We start from the raw sequence: 20,852 nt of genomic DNA on the forward strand, positions 1-20,852 counted from the left end.
GAGATGGGGATAGGCAAAGCTGCTGAGCCTACTTAGACAGAATACCTCAAGAAAATACACAGAGCCAAATTATGTCCTGTTAACTTCTCCCAGCCCACCAACTTCCACAGCTATGTTGCAGGGAAGGCAGGTCAGCATTTGGAGCCCTACCTTGGCCCCTGCTACTGAACACCTCCTGGTCTCTAGCATGCTCTCATTTGCAGTGGGGGGGAAAGACACTGCTTTGGGTTAGGGCACTGAAGCAGCAAGAATAACCCAGATTTAGGTAATCTAAATCCCACCATCCTTCTTGTGCTCAGTGTTTCCTGCTGGCCAAGTGTTTCTGATGGCTGATTCTATGGATTCTAAGGGGGACACAGTGGACAGAAACCAGGCAGACATTCCCATGCAAGGGAATTGGGGTGACTGTGCCATGATAACCAGCCTGAACTGGCACAGGCTGGAGCCATCCCTCCTTCAGGTACCCATTTGGACATGGGTCTCTTTATTTTTCTGCAACTCAGCTCAGGGCTTGAGTTCCTGAACCCTCTGTGGTCAATGCCCCTGCAAAGCACAGCCAAAGGACACTGCATTATCTCTCCCAGACAGCATGCAACAAAGACAGCAGAGCACAGGTATGGGGTCATACACCCTGGAGATGATAAAGCCTTCTAGCCTAGGCTTTACAAGGCAGTAAGGAGGTGGGAGATCAACACAACGCCCTGCCCACCCCAACCACTGCTGCCATTGCACATACTGCACTGGGTGATCTCTTTGCAATGGGGGTGAGTGGGGACTTCAGGGCACAGATGACTGAAAGGGATATTCACTATCTGCAGACCAGCTGGAGCCCTCAGGCAACAGCTGAAGGGTCCTGGCCCACAGTCAGCCCCTGGGACATCAGTGGGAGGTAAATCAGTGGAGTGGGGGCTGCATGAGTCATCCAAGGTCAGACATCCACATCCCCAGAGGGATCAAACAAGGATAGCTTGGAGAAAAACTTGTCAAATCAGTATCAGTCTCCTTTAACTCAGTTCCTTCATATATAAACTGGGAACAATAGGATGTTCTTTCCTGCCAGGCTTTGCTCCATGGAGTACAAGGTCACAGAAGGTGGTAAGTGTTCCTAGGGACACTATTTTATCTGAGCAATGGGAAGAAAAGAGAAACAAGAGCAGTTCCTTTCTTGGTTCTTTGCAGCCCCTGTTTTCATTTCAGATGGATGATTTGCTGTTTTTGTTTGATTGGGTTTTTACTGTGATGCTATTTAAGGCAGAAAGGGGATTTCATCATCTCCCCATGCCCATTCTCAGCTGCAGCTCTGAGCCCCCATCCCCGCCTTGCTCCACTTGGTCTAATAAACTTTTTCTTTTGCTTGGTCTAGTTTCCTTCCTTGTGCTGTTACATCATCTTTGTACTTATCTCAGATTCTAGCATTTCCCATTCCTAAGCACCTCTGAGAGTAGCAATAAACACCACATACAGCAGTATTTTGGCATAATATGTCAGTTGCAGGCAGAGGTCTGAAGTCACAGAAAAACAGTCTGGAAATCTAAGATTCCTTCTTCAGAGGATACCCACTTGCTTAGCCACTTGGCTCAGTTTCATTAAGAAAACAAGTATTTACAGTTCCTGAGTCTGCAGGAAGATTTAGGCAAAACAAAAAAAGAGAAAATTTGTTATGTAGGAACCTGCTCTTATGTGCCCTCTGCTGCTCCTGAATAGCATTGAAATGAGCAGGGTCATTCTTTCTTTCTCTCTCATTTCAGAATGATTTATGACTAGAGGTTATTAATGATAAAGCAGACTCAGACTACTTCTGTGCAAGATAATATTCATTATGCAGAATTTCTGACTAGATTTTTTTTTCAGTATTTCATTGATTATTTTTAATTTGTAATGTGCAAAAACCTATTCATGTCTTTATTAGCCTGACTTGTTTCCTACATTTATGAGAAAGATCTTTCTTTGATAACAGTTGTTATTGCTGGGATGAATGTCAGAACATGATCTACTGTAATATATCTTTCTGAATTGCTTTCTCTAGTTATTTTATTGCTTAAAAAAAACACCACCTAATTTAAAGAGATGAAGTCTTCTGGAAGTGAAACATTTCCACTAATTGGGATAACAAGAAGATAGGTAGGAGTTGCTGGGGATACTGGAGTACAAGCTCCTTTTTCTAACACAAGCACCAGCATCTTTTTTCTAGAACAGTCTCTTTATGAAATTCTGCTACTTTGGGGGAAATTATTGACATTAATCTCCTTATCCATGATTCCTCTGGGAAAAAATGCTGGCTAGGACTCAGCAGCTCCAGATTCAGGCCCAAGGTTTGCTATAAATACCCTTGCAACCTTGAGCAAGCCACTGGTGTTCTGTGACTCGGTTTCCTCATCTGTGAAATGGCAGTAATGATGAACCCTGTGTTTTATCACATTCCCCATATCTGCAGGGAAACTACTCACTTAACCTCTTTGTGGCTTGGCTCCTCATCTCTAAAAGGACAATAATAATAAAAATACTTCCCTTGTCTACACAGTTTGATTACAGTCTCTTCAGGGATGCATGTATTTGAGGTACTCCAGACACGGTGCTGTTCAATTCTGAGAGCTGTGTTTGCAGAGTGGCTTCCCTGCCCTCTGTCAGCTGTGGTGCCTTGACCCTCTCAAAAAAAAAAGCTGCTACATTAGTAATTCCACAGATTGGCTTGCTCTAATGCACATGAGAAGCAACTAAACTGCAGGGTAACATCAGTGCCATGGTCAACAGCAAACAGTGAGGGGACAGAAACATCTTGGATCACACTGCTATTTCTGTGGATGAAAATCCAACCACTGCCTTGCATCCAGCCCCCTAATTTTTGCTCAGCTAAAATATACATCCATGATAGCTAGGTATCCCATCTTGATCTAAAATCTTGGGATATATATCTTGCAAGAAAGAGACCAGTAACACATTTTTACATTTTATATATCAGTTTAAATACAGACTATCTTCACCTGACTACTGGAGTAGTAATTACTATCAGTAGAGATATAAATGCCCACAATGAGCAACCTTTCATCTTTGCTGCAGAGGTAACCTAACACTGTGGTGACACAGAATATTTAATATAGAACTCAGCTGAGGAGAGGGATTTTGCACAATATTAGATGACAAAGTTGTTCCATTGTTTAAGTACCACAGGCATTATTAGCCTGTTGTGAGACTGGGTTACAAGCTCATAGACTGTAGCTCTCATATCTGCTGTTGAACAAGGTTGCCTCTCTAATTATGTATGTGAAGTATGTCTGCCTGTAAACACCAAATTTTTGCAGCTGAATTTTGATTAAAAAATTCCTCCCGACAGACACAGCAGTCTTCACTGCATACCCAGCTCAAAGTAAGACTTGATTCCACTGGGATTCATTGCATTTCAGTAGCAGAGAAGGAATAGAGACATTTGCAGGATCCATTCTACCATTTTTCAGTGTGCAGAAGAGCAGCTGAACTCAAGGCAACATTTGCTTGCAGAGAAAAAGAGGACTGAGCCCTCTTAAAGATGTGAATTTCCTTCTCTTTACAATTTAAACATCTATTACATAGAGTCTCTACATGACCAACTTTTTATTCTCTTTCAGATGTTCTTCTCTAATTAATTAGATTCTACAATCTTCTGTCAAAACTCTGGTAAAGTTAGATCAAAATGAAAAGACAATTTGCTCAACTCCCATTTTCCAGAAAGTAATCAATCTACTGTTTGGACCCAGAGAAAACAACAGGTTTCCTCTATTTATATTTCCAGTTGATTAATTAATTTCATAGCTCACCAGATAAAGAAATTGTGGGCAACTATGCCTATTTTTATTTTTTTTAAGGATGTTGGAATACCAAGAGTTGGTTTAGAAACCAAGGGATTGAATTTTACAAATAGCTCAGCCCTTCTTACATCTCGCTGCCTTGCAGCACCACCTACAGAGAGGATCTCAGAATTGCACCCCCTCCCAGGACTCGGGAAATCCCAGTTCACTGGGTAGAGAAAGAAACTGGTTCCTAGATGAACAGGCTCTGAAAACTGGGAGCTTGACTGCCCTTAAGACTGAAAATCTTCTGCTGCAGTATAAATGCAAAAATGCGGTCTGTTTTTTCAAAGAGCCTCTGAATTCCCAGATAGAAAATGCACCTCCAGCAATGACAGAGCTCACCCAACTACTTTGCTGACTTCTTCCATAGAAATTTTCCTGCAGAAGTTTTCTGGCAGCCAAGTGTTCCCAGCTGCAAAGAGGTGGTGGGATTTTCCAGGGCAAAACGCACTTAATGGTCCATTAATCCTACTTTTGGCACAAGCCAATTGTACTGGCTTCAAAAGACAGCAATATTTCACCTCCTCCAGGTATCTACTCAATTACATGAGATAAAATGTTGTGGGGCTTGACCTTCATCTGATCACCAAAGCATAAGCTGTGTTTGCTCCTGAGTTAGGCTGGGGAGCTGAACAGTAAAGATACAGGGACTGGACTGTGAGAAAACTGTTTGAAAGCACAGATTAAAAGTTGGCTTTTGAAATATGTCTCTGATTATCTTCCCATTAAAGAAAGGGGGGGAGGAAAAAAAAAAAAAAGCGAGCTTAGCTATTTGCCTCAAAATAGAATGTTCTAAAGTATGGAATATTTTTGTCCTTCTCCAGAAGCCTGATCCAAATGCCACAGTAGTAACAGGAAAGTTCCCACCATTTGGGACCAGGCCCTGGCTGTGGGAGGCAGTGGGTCCAGGAATGTGCCAGTGCAGGCAGCGTTGGTATCTCATTGCTCATTAAGAACAGCAGAAAAGAGCAGGCATTAAAAAAGCAGATAAGAGGGCAAAGGAAGACACAGGCTCCAAACCTATGGCAGTGAACTTCAGCACCAAGAAGCAACAGCCCAAATATTAACAGTATAAGCTTAGAAAGATCCATCTAGGGATATTTGCTGTCTTAAGAGGGAAAAATATGATTATCAGGATACTCTAGCATTATCCACCTTCACTAAATTCATGTTGTGTTTTAGGCTGGTTTTATCTGCCATCATGTCTGATTTTATTCTTTCCTGCTAAATTTATCCAAAAGTCTTGTATTTGATTTGGATTAGGCTTCAAATATTTTTCCTCTGTTTAAATGCTGGAACAATTTTTCCTGCTCTCAAATTGTGTTGTGTTCCTCCTGTGGTGATGCTGTTACACAGCCAGATATAATCTTGATAGACCAGTACTGTAAAATGTCTGGGTCAGAAATCAGAATACTTCAGTTGAAAGGGACCTACCACAATCACCTCGTCCAAATTATCCTCACATTAGGATCTTTAAGTTTTGTTCCACTTGGATGAGACAATTTCTATCTGCATGCTCCATGGATTTTTCCACTATATATTACACATTCATTTGTGTCCTGCCTCTCCACCTTTCATCACTCCCACCTCTTCTCTCCTTGGTCTCCTGGTATGAATGCCTGAAGAACATTTTGCTATTTGTTTTTATTTCCTTTGTGAGGTCTAACTTGGCTTTGCTTCTGGCACACATCCCTTTATGCTTATACTTCCTAACTTCTAAGATGTCGTTTTCTTTGATTAATCCTTTTTTTTTTTTTTTTCCATTCCTTCTACTCCCTTTGCTTATTCCTAATGCACACTTTGAAGTGGTTATTCACCAAGCTGGGTCTGGATCCCTTCCTTACAGAGTTTTATCCATCTGCATACAAGTCCCAAATACCCTTTGCTTAAATTCCAAGCCTCCCCAACATTCAAACCTCTTTAAGCTGTCAAAAAAAAAGGAAGTAAAAGACACTTCCCTCACGTTAGGCTTCCCATTGGGTTGATGTTTGCCATCCCACCCTGTGAGATATTCCAACCAGTTCTCTTTATGCACACAGCCAGAGCTAAAAGATCATGGGGAGCCCACTGAGAGCAGAAGAAATTCCTCTTAATCTTCAGCCACAGCAGCAGTGCCAACAGAGTGCTGGAAGGTCATTAGCTGAAACTGTTCTCATAGTATAAGAATTGTTTCAGTAGATTAAAAATTAGCATGAAGAAATGAAGTATGCACATATATATTTAAAGCCTCTGTCAGGCAGCCAAAACGAAAACAGATTTCACCAGACCACGAAAAATGAAACGCGTGCATTGCTCCCTGTATGACTGGAGCTTATTTCCTTGCTAAATTCCAAGTTTCAGGTCTCTCCCACTGAGGCAGAAGGGCTGCTCAAGAAAACTCCCCAAATGTCTTATAATATCAAAGAAATACTTTTTTTTCTATTTCTCACTGTACAAGTTTGCCCAGGCGGTTAGATAAAACGGGGTAAAATTTCCAGAGAATGTGGCTGTGATTATAGTCCCTGTTCCTACCATATGTGTAAATACTCCTTGTTTGGGGGGTGAGTTTGGGGGGTTTTTTGGGGTGTTTTTTTTTTTTGAAGAGTTTAAGCTTGAGAGTCTCCTGACAACCAGAGTGAGCAGCTGCCCAGGCTGTGGCTGCTGCGAGTGTCACAAGGGACATCTTGGATCTGGCTCGGGTTGCAGGGGACACCTCGTGTCACGTTGTCTCCATGCAGGGGAGACCCAGGCCAGCCTGAGAGAGCAGCAGGGGAAAAGATCATTTCAGTTCAACTTGTTAAAAAATCTTTTTTCAGAAAGGCAAAGACTGTATTGTCCTTTGAAACAGCTTCTTCATTCTCAGGGAAAGTCCTCGTTTTTCAGTGGTCAGAGTCAGCAACAAGAGCTGGGAGGGTTTTTTTGGAAATTAAATAGAAGCAAAGTAAAAAGGGGAGGGGTGTGTGGTGTGTGTGTGTGTGTGTGTGTGTGTGTGTGTGTGTGTGTGTGTGTGTGTGTGTGTGGGGGGATTTAGGGAAAGGAATCAGAACAAAAAAACTCAAATGGGAAAGGAAAAACCATCAGACTGAAACCGGACAGCCTACAGTATTCTGCTCCAAACGTAACTCGTGTCTTTGAGGATGCTTCACAGCAGGGAGATGGAACAAATTAACTGTAAAAGCTTTGGAAATAGGAGGGCGTGTTTGTCTGAGGCTGTTTTGCCGAGGCTCCCGAGGGAGAGGCAGCGCTGCGGCCAGCGGGGCAGCCATGGGCAGGTGTGGGACGGAGGCTGCCATGGCTGCGAGGCCCACACCTGGCTGCCATGATGGGCAAACAAGACAAAGCACTAACTCCCCCAGACCCCCTGCCCCCTAAAGCCGGGATGGGCAGAGGGCCGGGGTCCCTCAGGGGGTGTCACAGCCGCTTGGATTGGACCCGGGGCTTTCTCTGCACCCCCGCCCGCAGGAGAGCCGGAACGTTGGTGCTGCGGGGCGGCGGGCGGGCGGAAGGTGCTGAGCGATGCACAACGCGGAAGTGAGCCGTGCCGCGGCCGGGGCTGCAGTCGGATCCTGGGGGGATGGAGGGGCCCGGAGGCCGGGGAGAGCCGGCATTGGGGGGCCGGGCCCTGTGAGCGGCCCAGGGCCTTGCTGGGGGTGGCCGCCGTGTCTGCCTGGGGGCCCCGGGCTGAGCTTAGTGCCGAGGGCCCGGCAGCGAGGCGCCGAGCGGCCCCGGGGCGGGGGGGCTGTAGGCCATGGCCACCCGGCGTCTCACGGACGCGTTCTTGTTGTTGCGGAACAACGCGGTGCAGAGCCGGCAGCTGCTGGCCGAGCAAGTGAGTAGTTACGGCTCCTCCAGCCTTCTGGGTTCACGTAGCATGGCTGCTGCGGTGAGTCTCCTCCCTTCATCCTACCGTACCCTGCTGCCCTGGGGCTGCCGGGCTCTCTGCCCGCTCCTCCCCTCTGGCCCTCCAACCTCCCCCGACCCCTCCTCACCCACCCCGGCTCTCCCTAGCTCCCTTTCTCCGAGCCCCCTCCTCAAAACCCCTTGTCCTCTGTCATTCTCCCCCCCTCCCGTCCCTCCTCCCCTCCCGTTGGTGGCCTCTTCCCCACTGTTTCACTGGAGAATGGATAGAAGAGGTCTGACCTTGTGCTGATCACGTCGCTGTTCACTTGATGAATAATAAATCCAGTTATTGTTCTAATAGCTTCGTGTTTGCCTTGACGTGACAGGAAAGTCCACTGCACTTTTTGGTGTTTCCTTTCCCCAGAGAAAAATAACCAGATTATTTCCTCGAGCAGAACTCTTCTATTCACTCCAGTGTGAGCACTGTTAAATATGTTACTGTAGATTATTCACGTGGCTTGAATTTTTCATAATTTGCTCTGGTGTCCATTGCCCTTCTTATGTTTTCTCCAAATAGAAACAAACTGAAAGTCATCTGTGACAGGACCCAGCAGGTTCTATTTTGAGACCTCCTTAGAGAAATTTCAGAAAGCCACTTGTTGCATTTTAGGAGGCTTTTTATAAATTTTGAGCTTGTCAGAGTGTGGTGCACAGCTCAGCTGTGCTGAGGTTTTTACACTTCCTTTACAACCTCACCATCTGTTTGTAACAGGCACCAGTAAATACCTGCTGGCAGTCACATAGTTCTAAGTTGCTTTGCATTAATGCATTTTTGTTGGAAAAAGCAGTCCTTTGGGCTGTAAATTTTTTATTTCACCTGATGAATTGGTGTTGAATGGTCTTTGTTTATTGTTAACTTTATTACACCTGTGTCCTACAAGCTCCACACTGAACTGCATTCTCAGAACAGGAAATATCAATAATGTGTTGTACACATATTTAATTTGGCACTGCATTTATTTCTTTTTAACGTGGGTTTCTGCCAATATCAGTATCATTTTTTCAGATCCTTGTGTGTTTATAAAGTATCACCTAGAAAAGTTAATGATATTCTAAACTTGCATTCAAGCTACTGAGCAGTAGAACCACACTTTTACTTGAATAAAGTTTATTTACAGTGTGTGTTAACAGTTATTGAGGCTATTTTCTAGGATGCTCAGGGTAATCAATTCCTGTGTAATTAATCCTGCACTTTGAGAGCTCTCTGTCAAAAATTACATTCTGCTCTGGAAGATGCATTCTGACCTGTGCAGTCAGCTGCTCCTTAAACTCAGATAATCAAATAAACATTCTCAACTGTTTCACTTACTGACTCTCACCTAATTCAAGAGTTTGATGTAGGATAAAAGAAATCATTAGTTGCAGCCTGCAGGTTTGTTAAACCACAAGTATTTCATCCTCATTTTGGGTCTGACATTCTTGCTTAATTAATCTTCCAGTGGAAATACCCTCCACAATACAAAACCTGATGACACATTGCAGATAGCAGCCTTTTGTATTTTTCAGATTCATGTAGGATTAATGTTACCTGAAACTAGAGCACTAAGTACCTCAGTGAGCATGTACTACATTGCTTTTGCTTTTTGTCTTTTGCTGTTTAACCTGTGATACCCTGGGTGCTTGTCAGTAAATGTCTCACATGGTTCCTCCAGTCATACTCAAACCTCCCAACTCACCAGTGGGTGTTGAATCCTGCAGTCAAATCACTCAATATATTCTGTTGCAGTCTTTCTACCTGGAATTTTAGTAACTAGAAGCTCAACTGTGCTGTTAGTTTGGAAAACAAATCAAGCTCTTAACTGGATCTCTTGTTCCTTCTGTTAACCATGCAACTGAAATACTTTTTGAAAAGTTTGTGCATCAAGCAAAATGCTGACCTTAGAAGCACAATGTCATAATGTACTTGTCAAATAGCCATGTTTAAATGCTGGTTCTGTTCTTGGTGAACCATCATGCTTAAAAAAATAAATCAGTATTTTCTCAACTGACCATGCCCTGTATCTGTCCTATGTCTCTTTTTTTTCCCTTTTATCTTTTGCTGTCTTTAACTGGATGGGGCTGATGGGATCCACAAATCACTTCAGGAGCTGGATGAGGTATTGTTTTTCACATTTTATTCTGCCGTGGTTCATCAAGGATACATTGTTGAGCTAAACTCTTCCTTTCCTTATTCTTCTAGTGTATTAGGTTTCACTATGTAGGATGAGGTGTCCCCATGTACAGTAGGACAAGGCTGCATAGAGAGGACAAGCATTTTGTGATGTAATTTTTCCCTGTTAATAGATAGATGGATAAACTGGTCTGACTTGCTGTGTTCATGTGCAATAGAGTGATTTTGCACAATGAAGCCATTAGCTATTTTTGATGTTGTCTTTAAAGTGTTCAAACTTTATTAGTCAGGAAATAAGCTCTGGGATAAAAGAACAGCCTTTTGGGAAAGAATTGCCCAAGAAGGAAGAGGAACTGTTTTTGTTAAAGGAGCTGGAGGATGGGGAACAGCAATGTTTTCCAGAACTGATAAAAGAAAATTTAAAATCTGGGAGAAACTCGGAGGTGAAGTAAACAAAGATTATTTTATCTCTGGAATTTCAAAGCCTGGTTTAACTGGCAACAAGATCCAGATTTGTCTTCCAATTCCAACCCTTCCCCTGTCTTCATCTCAGAGAAGGAAGATGACTGGAAGCATCTACAGCCCCAGTGCTAAACATTGCTCTGTGGCCCTGCACACTCAGATGTGTATCAAAGGAGAGCTGTAGGCATGCTGTGGGGAGGAACCTCTGATCAACACAAGACTCTTGGTAGGCTATGTAAGATCATCCCTGCCTTTGTTTAGCCAAGTCTTGAAAACCTCCAAGAGCACAGTGACCACACTCTCTGGAGAACCTCATCCAGCACCCACTATGGTGGAAATAAGTTTCTTTGTAGCACACTGTAGAACTGAGCTGTTTCTCAGGTGCCTAGGAGATGAGTGTATGGCTAAATGGAACATTCCCTTGGCTAGGAATCATTGCCTAAAACACAATGTACCAACATGAGAATTACTTAAACTAAAGCATCACAGTGAGAATTCACCTTTGCACATCTGCTAAGTATTCATTCTAAGAGTAAATCTCATCTTCCAGACCCTGTAGGAAGTGGGAAGATGAAGGTCACTAGGGACAAAACAGGAGATGTGGATCTTGGTCATACCTACATCATGGGCATACACGTTTTTAGGTTAATTTTTAGGAGGAGGCATGTATGCATTTTTCCTGACGCTCAAGGAATTGAATCTAATTTGAGTGAAATTAATTTGCCATCTTTTTTTTGTCTTCTGCAGCTTGCTGATGATCGTATGGCACTGGTATCAGGAATCAGTTTAGATCCTGAAGCAGCAATTGGAGTAACAAAACGCTTACCTCCCAAATGGGTTGATGGGGCAGATGAAGTAAGTCATGTGGCAGATCCAACACAGTTTGGTTTCTCATGTATAGATTTATTAGAGTTGCCAGTTACATTCTCAATTCTGTAAATTTTATGTTTAATATTTTACAGATTCAGTATTGGAAGAAAGATAAAAATAATTGTGTTTTCTAAAATGGTACCATTGTTCTGAGGAAAGTATCAGAAAACCTGGGACTTGTTATCCTGGAGGATATATTGCAAATGACATACTGGGAGATTATCTAGGTCCATAAACCCAGAAGACTGGGTTTGCATCACCAGTGACACCAGTGATAACAGTGCACTGGGACCATTAGGATAGACATGCTAGAGCTGAGTGTTCTGACTGCAGGAAGGGCCTCAAGCCCTTAGCAAAGCAAAGCTGTTCTTAGTTTGAAACTTAGAAGGAAGGGTACAAAAATTAGTACTTCCAGTAAACTTTTTGTTTGAACCCTTTGAGTGGTCCAGTTGAATAGACCATAAAATGATGGAGGTCAGCAGTTTACTATTTTAAAACAAAGTGTTAGTGTCTTCTAGCAGGAGAACTTTTCCTGCTTATGTGGTCCTGTTACCTTGCAAGTTATAGAAGTATTTGGAGAAATGTGAAGGAATGACTGGAGCATCCAATCAAAACCTTTTCCAGTATCTGGAGCATGAAGCTATTTGTGATTTCAAAATATCTTTTTAAAATGTACTCACACAAGACATTCAGGCTTGTTTTGTGTGCCCAATGTGATCAGTCTCCTTTTTGCTACAATAATGATCATCCTTACACATTTGTTTTTAGTGACTTGTTTGAAAGCATGTCATTTGACTTCTACTGTTAATGAAGTTCAGCTTAATGAAGCATATTTGAAAGCAGCAGCCATGCCCAAGATTAACAAGAGTTTGAAATGTAGCAAAGCACATGAGAGTTTTCAGTTACTGCTTAGTCAGCTTTTTACGTGTTTTGTTAATGAACTTTGATCTGCTTTTTGTGTTACACAGATTTCTTTTAATTATTTTTGTCTAGCATTTTTCAGAACCTTTTTGTCTGAAACATTAGTCACTTCTCTTTCTTTTTTGTTGGGCTTTCTGTTTTAGATCCAGTATGATATCACCAGGATTAAACAGAAGATGAAAGAATTAGCCAGTCTTCATGACAAACATCTAAACAGGCCAACGCTGGACGACAGCAGCGAGGAAGAAAGGGCAATAGAAATAACAACTCAAGAAATCACACAGGTACAGACTGCCTTCACATCTCTAAACCTAGAGTTTGACATCTCTGTAATGCATCATGGTGAGTCAGTGGTTTGCTTTGGGTAAAAGCATTTCATTTGTCATCAGTATTAGAGTGAGCCAAAAGTCCTGAGCTCTGTGCTTGGTACTGCACTGGCTCAGTGAGCTCAACAAATCACTTTGTTCAAAGACCTTCTTCTTCTTTTACTTACCTGTTTGCTTTTCCACTTGGAATGGGATTGGGAGACTTAATCAAATCACATTTATTGATACCTTGGAGAAATACATTGACATTATATACATGTTCTGAGGCTTTTGGTCATGGTCCAGCTATAATGAAGCAAATGTCTTTGAGAAGTAGTTGTGTTATTTTGCTGCCCTTTTAGCTTAAGTTGTTTATCTGTGTTCTCTGTGCACTAAGACTTAGGAAATTAATCTTTAAAATACAGAAATCAATATATTAGTCTTCTATTGGGAACTTTTGCAATGTGATATTTAAAGTGTGTGTTGCTGTGTGGTTTTCACTAATGGGATTGTTTTCTCAGTTATTTCACAGATGCCAGAGAGCAGTCCAGGTCTTGCAGAGCAGATCCCGTAGTTGTACAGAACAAGAAGCACGTGTTCTCAGGAATGTAGTATCTTCCTTAGCACAGTCCCTTCAGGACCTATCCACCAACTTTAGGCATGCACAGTCTGACTATCTCAAACGTAAGCATAAGAGATAAGTAATAACGGGCACCTTCTGTGGAAACCACTAATTGAGGTGTGCTTATTTTCTTGGCTGGGAAAAGTGAAGTACAGAAAGGTTAAGTGCTGCACACAGGAACACCAGGAGTGATGGGTAGAATTTGGGACTTTCTGCTTCACTGCCCATGTTCAAACTGTTTTACTGTTTTTCAATGCAAAAGGAGAAATTTCATGATTTAATATATTGGTGAAATCAATGTTATTTCACCCATCTGCATTTTCACTCCATCATTGTGATCTGCAAGCAGGAAAGAAACCTACTCAAATTTGATCTTCAAGTTTAATACTGATGTATTATTTCTTTCTGCTAGGGCATAAATGGCACAGGTGGAACTTAGGATCACAGTTCAGACACAGGATGTTTCTAAGAGAATTTGTTAGAAATTAGCCTAGAGTGATTATATTAGGGTCCTCAAACCTAACTTTTTCAACATAATGACTTAAAATTATCACTGATTTAATTGGACTCTTGCAAGTCTGGTTGAACTTGTGCTTTGTTAGATAATAACCTACATTACAGTTACATTTTAGATACTGCAATCTGTAATTTGTTAGCCAGATTTTCTTTATTGTGTGTTTCTATTTGGAGCTTCAAGCCTTATGTGTGCAAGCATTATGCTCAAACATAATTTGTCTCTTACAGGCATGAAGAATAGAGAAGAAAGATCCAAACACTTTTTTGACACCTCAGTCCCACTGATGGATGATGGGGAGGATGATACACTTTATGACAGGGTAAGTTAAGATACTGCAAAAAATCAATATATGCATAAGAGGCTTTTCCCTTATCTGTGTGTAAGAGTTATGATTTGTGGACATCTAATGTTCAGTTGAGAATGGCCTTGGGAGACAAAACCAGTAAGGTCTCCAGAGTTTCAAATTAAATTGTAATTGCTGGGCTTTTACACATTTTAGTGGCCACTGATGCTGTGAGACTTTCTGTAATGCTGGTCAGTAGCTGTGCCCTAGTTTAGACCTACGTTACTGTCAATAAAAACATTATTTAGGACAGATCTTATTTTTCAAAGTTGTTTGTGATCAAGCAGGATGAAAGATACACATTTTCTCTGCTAAAACTATAAATATTTGTCTGAGTTGTTTTGGTGGTCCTGAAACTGTTTTTTTCTTGGATATTTTTTTCTTGGATAGTTGTCTACTTTGTTAGTTGTCTACTTTGGAAATTCCAAAAGCACTGTTTTGTTATTAAATCTTATAATTATTTTTAGTGTTTTTTCACACTTTGAGTTCAGCATCTAAATCTTTTCTTTCAACAGGGTTTTACAGATGATCAGCTGGCACTGGTGGAACAAAACACATTAATGGTGGAAGAGCGGGAGCGAGAAATCCGTCAGATTGTTCAGTCCATCTCTGATCTCAATGAAATCTTTAGGGACCTGGGAGCAATGATAGTAGAACAGGTACAGACAGCCCAGTATGAGTAAGAAATAGGAGATTCCATGTAGTGCTAAGGCTTCTAAACTTCTCTTTTAGCATCCTGTATACCTGTGCTTCTTGCTTTTCCCTAACTTGCTTATTCAGACTAAGATTTTCCTTTGTTTGAAATCTGCCAAAGATGAATTAATGAAAAAAGCACATCATAATAATAATAATAATTTTATTTTTTTTTTAAATTCAACTGGTTATGGGCATGAGACTGAAAATAACCCCAGAACATTGAATCCCAGAGCATACTGGTGATTATTTCTCCTGAAGATTCAGTTTAGTTAAATGTGCCAATCAAAAACATCTGAACTAGGAAGTAAGGTGATAATTAAGGGATGTGATGTGAGATGGTGACAGCTGTCAATTAGGCAGTGAGCAGGGATGTCCTTTAATGAAGTCCCAAACAGTTCTTATCTACAAGTTTGTAGTTTACATAGCTCATTAGGTATTCTTCTGTGAGTGCTTTTAATTACTCTGCTGCTTATAACTGTTCTATGAGGTTAATTTAGGTACAACTTGGTACTCATTCTCCCCATTTTATTTAGGGAACAGTTCTAGATAGAATTGACTACAATGTTGAGCAGTCATGTATGAAAACTGAAGAGGGTCTAAAACAACTACATAAGGTAAGCTGATGGAATATCTAAGATGCTTTGTTTATCTCAATAATATTTTGTAATTTAATAGCCATTAAGTTATTCAGTCATTTTTCACTTGGACATTGTCACTTTTTGAAATGATTGCCCTACAGTATAAAATCTCCATCTGTAGTGGAGTAGCAGCTTTTCATATAACTTCCATTAACATCTTGCTTGATGCCTGGTGTCAATTCCTTAAATAACTTTCTGGATATCCAAGCAGTGTGCTTTGATTTTTATATTGCTAACCTGGTGGGATCTATCTGCAATTCCTTCTCTGTTTTGAGAGCCCAGCACGTGTGAAATAGTGAGGTACCTAATAACCAGTCCTATAGATTTCTGTCACTTGATACATCCCAGTTTGGAAACATTACTGTGAGCAGCAAAAGTAATTTTTAATATTTTCCATCTAATGTTGCTTAGAAGTCAGGTCCAACTCATGCTTTTAGTGTGAAGCTTTTACTATGAACATCTGAAAAGTTTCAATTGGCAGCAGAACAGAGTTTTGTGATTGTTTTGTTGGCTTTTTTGGTTTGTTTTGATTTTAAGCTACGTTCTGACTTGTCAGCTCAGTTCAGTCCTTCCTTTGCTGTAAATAAAGTAGAATGAGAGATTTATGCAAAAGCCTCCTAAGTAAAACATTCCATTTTGGAAACGTGGGCATCTAATTATTACACACTCGATTTCATGTTATAGTAGACTACTAAAGGACAGCAAAAAAGTGGAATTTGAGAAAAATAGATTTCATATGGGATTATTCTTGTTATACATAAAACTAAATTTGGGATCAGTAAAATAAGGTGAATTTAAGGTCACTTAACTGGTGAGCAAGGCTCAAGGTATTTGCAAGCAATTTGCACAAACTGAACTGGAAATAAATGAAGCAGTTGCAATCAATACTGTTTCTTGTCTGGGGTAGTTAATGAGTTGCCAGCAAACCCTTGTTTTGCTCTTAGAGTATGGATTTATTTGTGTAACTTCGACCTGTTTTCAGTACAGCATAGGAATTTTTTTCACCTATGGAAGACATGCACAGGTCTAGTAATATCACACACAGGTGCTCTGCTGTTTCTAATGCTTCAGCCACTTGGTTCTGATTTAATTTTCTTTTCTGCTTTAACTGGCATTATCATTACAAAGTACTGAGACAGCACTTTCACTGAAATTCCTTTAATTAACTGCAGAAGTCTGGTGATATGAATCATTAGTTAATCATTCCTGCTTCACATGAAAATTGGAATCAGTTGTGATACTTTGTCAGGCTTTGATACTTAAAACCTAATTAAGTAAATAATCACAGTTGTTGCATGTTACATAGTTTCAGGTCAAAACCTTTGTTTTAGCAGATCTGATAATAATTACTTTCCAGGGACTATGAAGGAGAAGAATTAATATATATTTCCCTTTAAATTTTGAAGGTTTATTAATTTAAAAAGAATTAAATGCAAGTTTTTTTGTTTAGCTTCTATTAGCAGACTTTCACTTGGCTTTTGGAGAGTTTTCTCCAGGATGCCTCCTTTTAATTCCGTTGGGAAAAAGAGGAAAGGGATGAGAAAATCTTTTTAGAAGAAAGAAGGAATGAAGCAGAAAACAGAACCAAATCAAAGAGAGAGCTTTCAGTTCTAATTGAAATTAAATGAAAATACTCAGCTGAATCAGGTACAATAAAATGCCTATTTAAAAATGAAGTTTTGTGAATTTTAATGTCCTTTAGGTATAATACAGGAATCTTACATCAGCAAAACAAATGAGTTAAAACATCTTGCCAGCTTTCAGTGTTCCCTTTCACATAACCAGCTGCCTGATCTTGTTTTCCATGGGCTTTGTAACTGTGTTCTTACAAATGAAGTTGTAATTCTTCAGATGTCTTGTGGAGGCACAGAACCCTCTCAAAGACTGCTGAGAAGCCACAGTAGGGTTGCTTAACCCACATGAGGATAGGTTCTTCTTGGTTGTCTGCCAGGAACACAGATCAGTGTGACTGCAGTGCTCACCTTCACTGAAGTCCATGGTTCAGACCAGAGCTGTTTTGTGGGAGCTGCTTGCAATACACATTGTAGGAAATGTCATTACCAAAGGACAGTTGTGATGGGCACTTCACTTACACCAAGCAAGAGTCTGTACTTTTTGTAGCTTTGCAGAAATCTAAGTATTCTTTCTCTTCTGTTTCTCTAGGCAGAGCAATATCAAAAGAAGAATCGGAAGATGCTTGTAATTCTAATTCTGTTTGTTATAGTAATTGTCCTTATTGTTGTTCTTATTGGTGTAAAGTCACACTAGGTTTCACTTCTTATTTTTGGAGCTTATGTAAACTTTTTTCCCCCATGTGAATGGATGGACCTGCACTCCAGAAAGCTGCCTTTGAATGTATAGGCCCTTGTGGTGCAAAGTCTGTGCAATGTTTCTGTAGAGTTCTTCTTCAAAGTACAAGTTTGGTGATCTGTGAGGTGTTTGTAAGGATTATGTGGAGAATGTCAGGAAACTTGATGCTCCCACTCAAATAATTTGGCACTCTTTCTGGAGGTAGATGGAAGCACAGTACTTTGAAGTACAAAACTGAAGGTTACCAGTGAGTACAGTAATTTGTGTGTTACTGAGAACAAAAATGTGTTGTCTTCTGTATTCTTATGTCAGAATTGCTACAGGCTTCAAACTTAAACCATGTTACTGAATTGTGAGACTGGATAACAAAAATTGATCTAGACACGAAATGTGGTGAGGCATAAATTTTTTTTACTTTGTCTCCAGACTCCAAAGAACTGGACAGACAGCTAAAAAAGCTTTTTAGCAACCAGAAAGTAACCCAACCCTTGTGATCTTAATTTAGATACTAGTACTTAATCTTGTAAATAACAAGATGTAATCACTGGCATCATTTAACATGTTTAGTTAATTAAAAAATTTTCTTGAGCTTGAGTAATCATGGGAATGTTTTTCCTCACCAGTATGATCATAGATATTTTTTCATGCCCAGTTTCTTTGGAATAAAGTAAAGACATCACATTAAAGCAGTGGTGAAGTTAAACAAAAAAATAGACATTCTTCTTTTGTCTTTCTATTCCATCTGGCCTACTATAGTAGGTCTCAGATGTTTCCTACTTTAGTTGTTGTGTAAGCTGTTTATTTTACTGTGCATCTGTCCATACATGTTATGGTTTTTTTATGTAAGTGACTTCACTACAGTAAACATTACATCCCTTTGTCCTGACAGAAGATTTTCTTTCAAATGCCTGCCTGGAACAGGATGTGTTTATGGTCTTTTACTGACCATGAAAGGTATCATGCAAATGACATGTTACTAGTCCTTCCATAGAGAATTGGGTTTTTTCCACTATTTTTTTCAGTGGAAGACTTTGCTCTAAGCCATAAAAGAAAAATTAGGGCAACATGTAAGTAATAGAATACTCATGATTTCATTCAGGCCTGAAGTGGTGTGCAATTGTACAGGTCTTGCCTTAATATTTTTAATACGGCTTTTCTGTATGGATTGTTTTTTCCCCCAAAAAAAGAACTGTAACTTATTTCCTGCGTTTTCTGACTGATACAGTGCTCTCCATAAACTTGGAGAGATGTTCTGCTCAAAGCCCCTGAAGTGCAGTTTTATAATAATATATTGATGTTGCATATGTTGCCTGCCATGACTTTATCTTTACTGGAGGACTTTAAGATGTGGCTGTAAACTGACTTGGTGCAGGAATGGTCCTGGAAGCAAAGACTACAAAGACCTGAAAGCCTTGGCTTTTTGTTGGTTTATTGTGAAAAGCTTTGTACCACTCTTGTTACCTCGAAACAAAGGGGATGCTGAACTTCCAAAACTGCTGGTTCAAATACTTGAATTAAAAAAGTAAATTGGTAAAAGAACGATGCATGAAGTTGGGTGTGCAGCTCCCCTGTTCTGGTAATAGATTTTATTCAGTGATCATGAGTAAAACTACTGTCTCCCTGGTGTGCTGTCTGCATCAGTTGGTGTGAAGCAGCATATTGCTATAATTTAATATACTGTATTTGCAACTTTCTAACATGAGATTGTGTTATTTATTTCTGTCTTGACTGGTGCTTTTGACATTTTATCATGGCTAATGAATTCAAAGAAGTAATAAAACACTTCCAACCTAATTGGGGAATTATTTATTTTTAAAAGTACAAACTGAAACAGACTTCTGTCAAGTTAATGTGTCTCTATATGCTCTTCATAATTAAATGAAATCAGTAGTGACATGAAATAGCTTTTGGAAAAAAGGTATGTAAATTTCTGTAGCACAATGAAACTCACATTGTCAAGAGTTATTTCCCATGAGTTATGTCCATGGTATTGTAACAAGTAACTGGCTACATATTTTCCCTCCACACTCTGTAAAAGTAAATGCATTTTTAATATTCATTGTACAAGAGGTTAAACTGTCAACTGTCTTGTGTAATTTAGCCTGGAACATATTGAAGCTGACTATACCCAGGAAAAACCCCTACAAAACAACTTTCAGATGCCTGTCTTGTTACAGTTCAGTCTAAATGATTACCAGCAGCCCAATCAAACCTTCATGCCGTGCTTTGTAAAAATCTCTACATGAAGTGTTACAGAATCCATACCATCTGTGCTACTGAGCAGTGAAAGACCAGAAAAGCCAATGCAGAGGGGGAGCAGCTTGGCTTTTTAATAGTGGATGCTGCCTACTCAGGTGTTACAGGACCAAGAGCTGCCTGAACTCCAGCCTGCACTTCTGCCTGGCCCTGTCCTCACCTCTGCAGCCCAACCTGGGTCCCTCTTCTGCAGGTTGGGGCCTGGGTGGTTGCTGGATTCTGCTCAGCTTGCATTGAACCTCTGATTCCTTCCAAAGTGCAAGTGGAAACGGCATAACCTGAACAAAAGAGCACTGCTAGAGCATCTCCCAGGAATCTGGGACTCCTCACCTGGTGGGAATAACCTATAAAGCTGTTGCCTTTTACAGAACTTCTCAACTGAAACACAACGAGGGAAGGATGGAGGGTTAGGTGGATGTTTCCTCCATGGTTGACCTTTCAGAAAATGTGGATTTGGGAACAGCACTGTATTGACATTCTTGAAGTAGCAGGAATAGTGGAATTTGTACTTTGACTGGGAGTTTACTGCCTGATGAATCTTTGAATATCTCAATTCTGAAATAATTATTCTGCGTGATTGTCTCCTGTATCTCCCACACTGTCCATCTGTACTGGAATAACAGTGAACCCCTAAACAGTTTATGTTCTGTGGCTCAGTAAAGAGACTCAAAGAAGCTGGAACTTGTTTATTGACTTATCCTGTCTAGTCTGTGCGGATGCCTGGCTCACCTCTGCAACACATCTTTTATGCAGGCAAGTTTTAGATGGATCAGGCAATAAAACTTCCATAATGTCTTTTTTTCAGAGATCAAACAAAACCTTACTGTAAGGAAGTTTCTTCTTAAATTCATCGGGTTTTTTTCTTTTTTTTCATTTTAGATGAATTTCCATTAGATACATCAGCATTTACTTTTCCCATGGATGTGCACACCCTTTCTGATTAGATTTTCTTAGCTTTCCTAGCTGCACATTAACAAGTATTGATTCCCTACTCTCTGAACATTAATAGAAAGAGCTGCTTGGCAAATACAAAAGATGAGGATAATTATTTAATGCAGACATTTATCAATTTACTACTAACGTTGGTGCTTGGAAAACA

General features: G+C 40.4%; 1 protein-coding gene across 7 annotated transcripts; it reads left to right on the forward strand.

Annotated features, from left to right (window-relative positions):
* The first annotated feature begins 551 nt into the window (after window positions 1–551).
* STX16 (syntaxin 16) lies at window positions 552–20,422 on the forward strand. 7 transcript variants are annotated; one of them, XM_030463141.1, is made up of 9 exons: window positions 552–614; window positions 10,367–10,501; window positions 11,023–11,130; window positions 12,210–12,350; window positions 12,893–13,055; window positions 13,738–13,829; window positions 14,369–14,512; window positions 15,083–15,163; window positions 17,351–20,422. In XM_030463141.1, the coding sequence occupies exons 3-9, from the start codon at window positions 11,038–11,040 to the stop codon at window positions 17,453–17,455; spliced, it is 819 nt and encodes a 272-aa protein (XP_030319001.1). In that variant the 5' UTR covers window positions 552–614; window positions 10,367–10,501; window positions 11,023–11,037; the 3' UTR covers window positions 17,456–20,422. The 7 variants fall into 7 exon arrangements, with proteins under 7 accessions (XP_030319001.1, XP_030318999.1, XP_030318995.1 ...); XM_030463135.1 differs by lacking the exons at window positions 552–614; window positions 10,367–10,501 and adding exons at window positions 7,326–7,686; window positions 9,788–9,799; XM_030463137.1 differs by lacking the exons at window positions 552–614; window positions 10,367–10,501 and adding exons at window positions 7,372–7,632; window positions 9,788–9,799.
* The last annotated feature ends 430 nt before the right edge of the window (window positions 20,423–20,852 follow it).

The sequence above is a fragment of the Calypte anna genome, chromosome 20 (genome assembly GCF_003957555.1).
Source record: "Calypte anna isolate BGI_N300 chromosome 20, bCalAnn1_v1.p, whole genome shotgun sequence".
Lineage (NCBI taxonomy): Eukaryota > Metazoa > Chordata > Aves > Apodiformes > Trochilidae > Calypte > Calypte anna.

What these genes read in the sequence shown, in the direction of transcription:
- STX16 (XM_030463135.1), top strand. Translation starts at nt 7,552, where the DNA reads ATGGCCACCCGGCGTCTCACGGACGCGTTCTTGTTGTTGCGGAACAAC. An exon ending in GGGTTGATGGGGCAGATGAA is followed by an intron (nt 11,131 to 12,209) that starts GTAAGTCATGTG and finishes TTTCTGTTTTAG; the next exon opens with ATCCAGTATGATATCACCAG. An exon ending in GAGCAATGATAGTAGAACAG is followed by an intron (nt 14,513 to 15,082) that starts GTACAGACAGCC and finishes CATTTTATTTAG; the next exon opens with GGAACAGTTCTAGATAGAAT.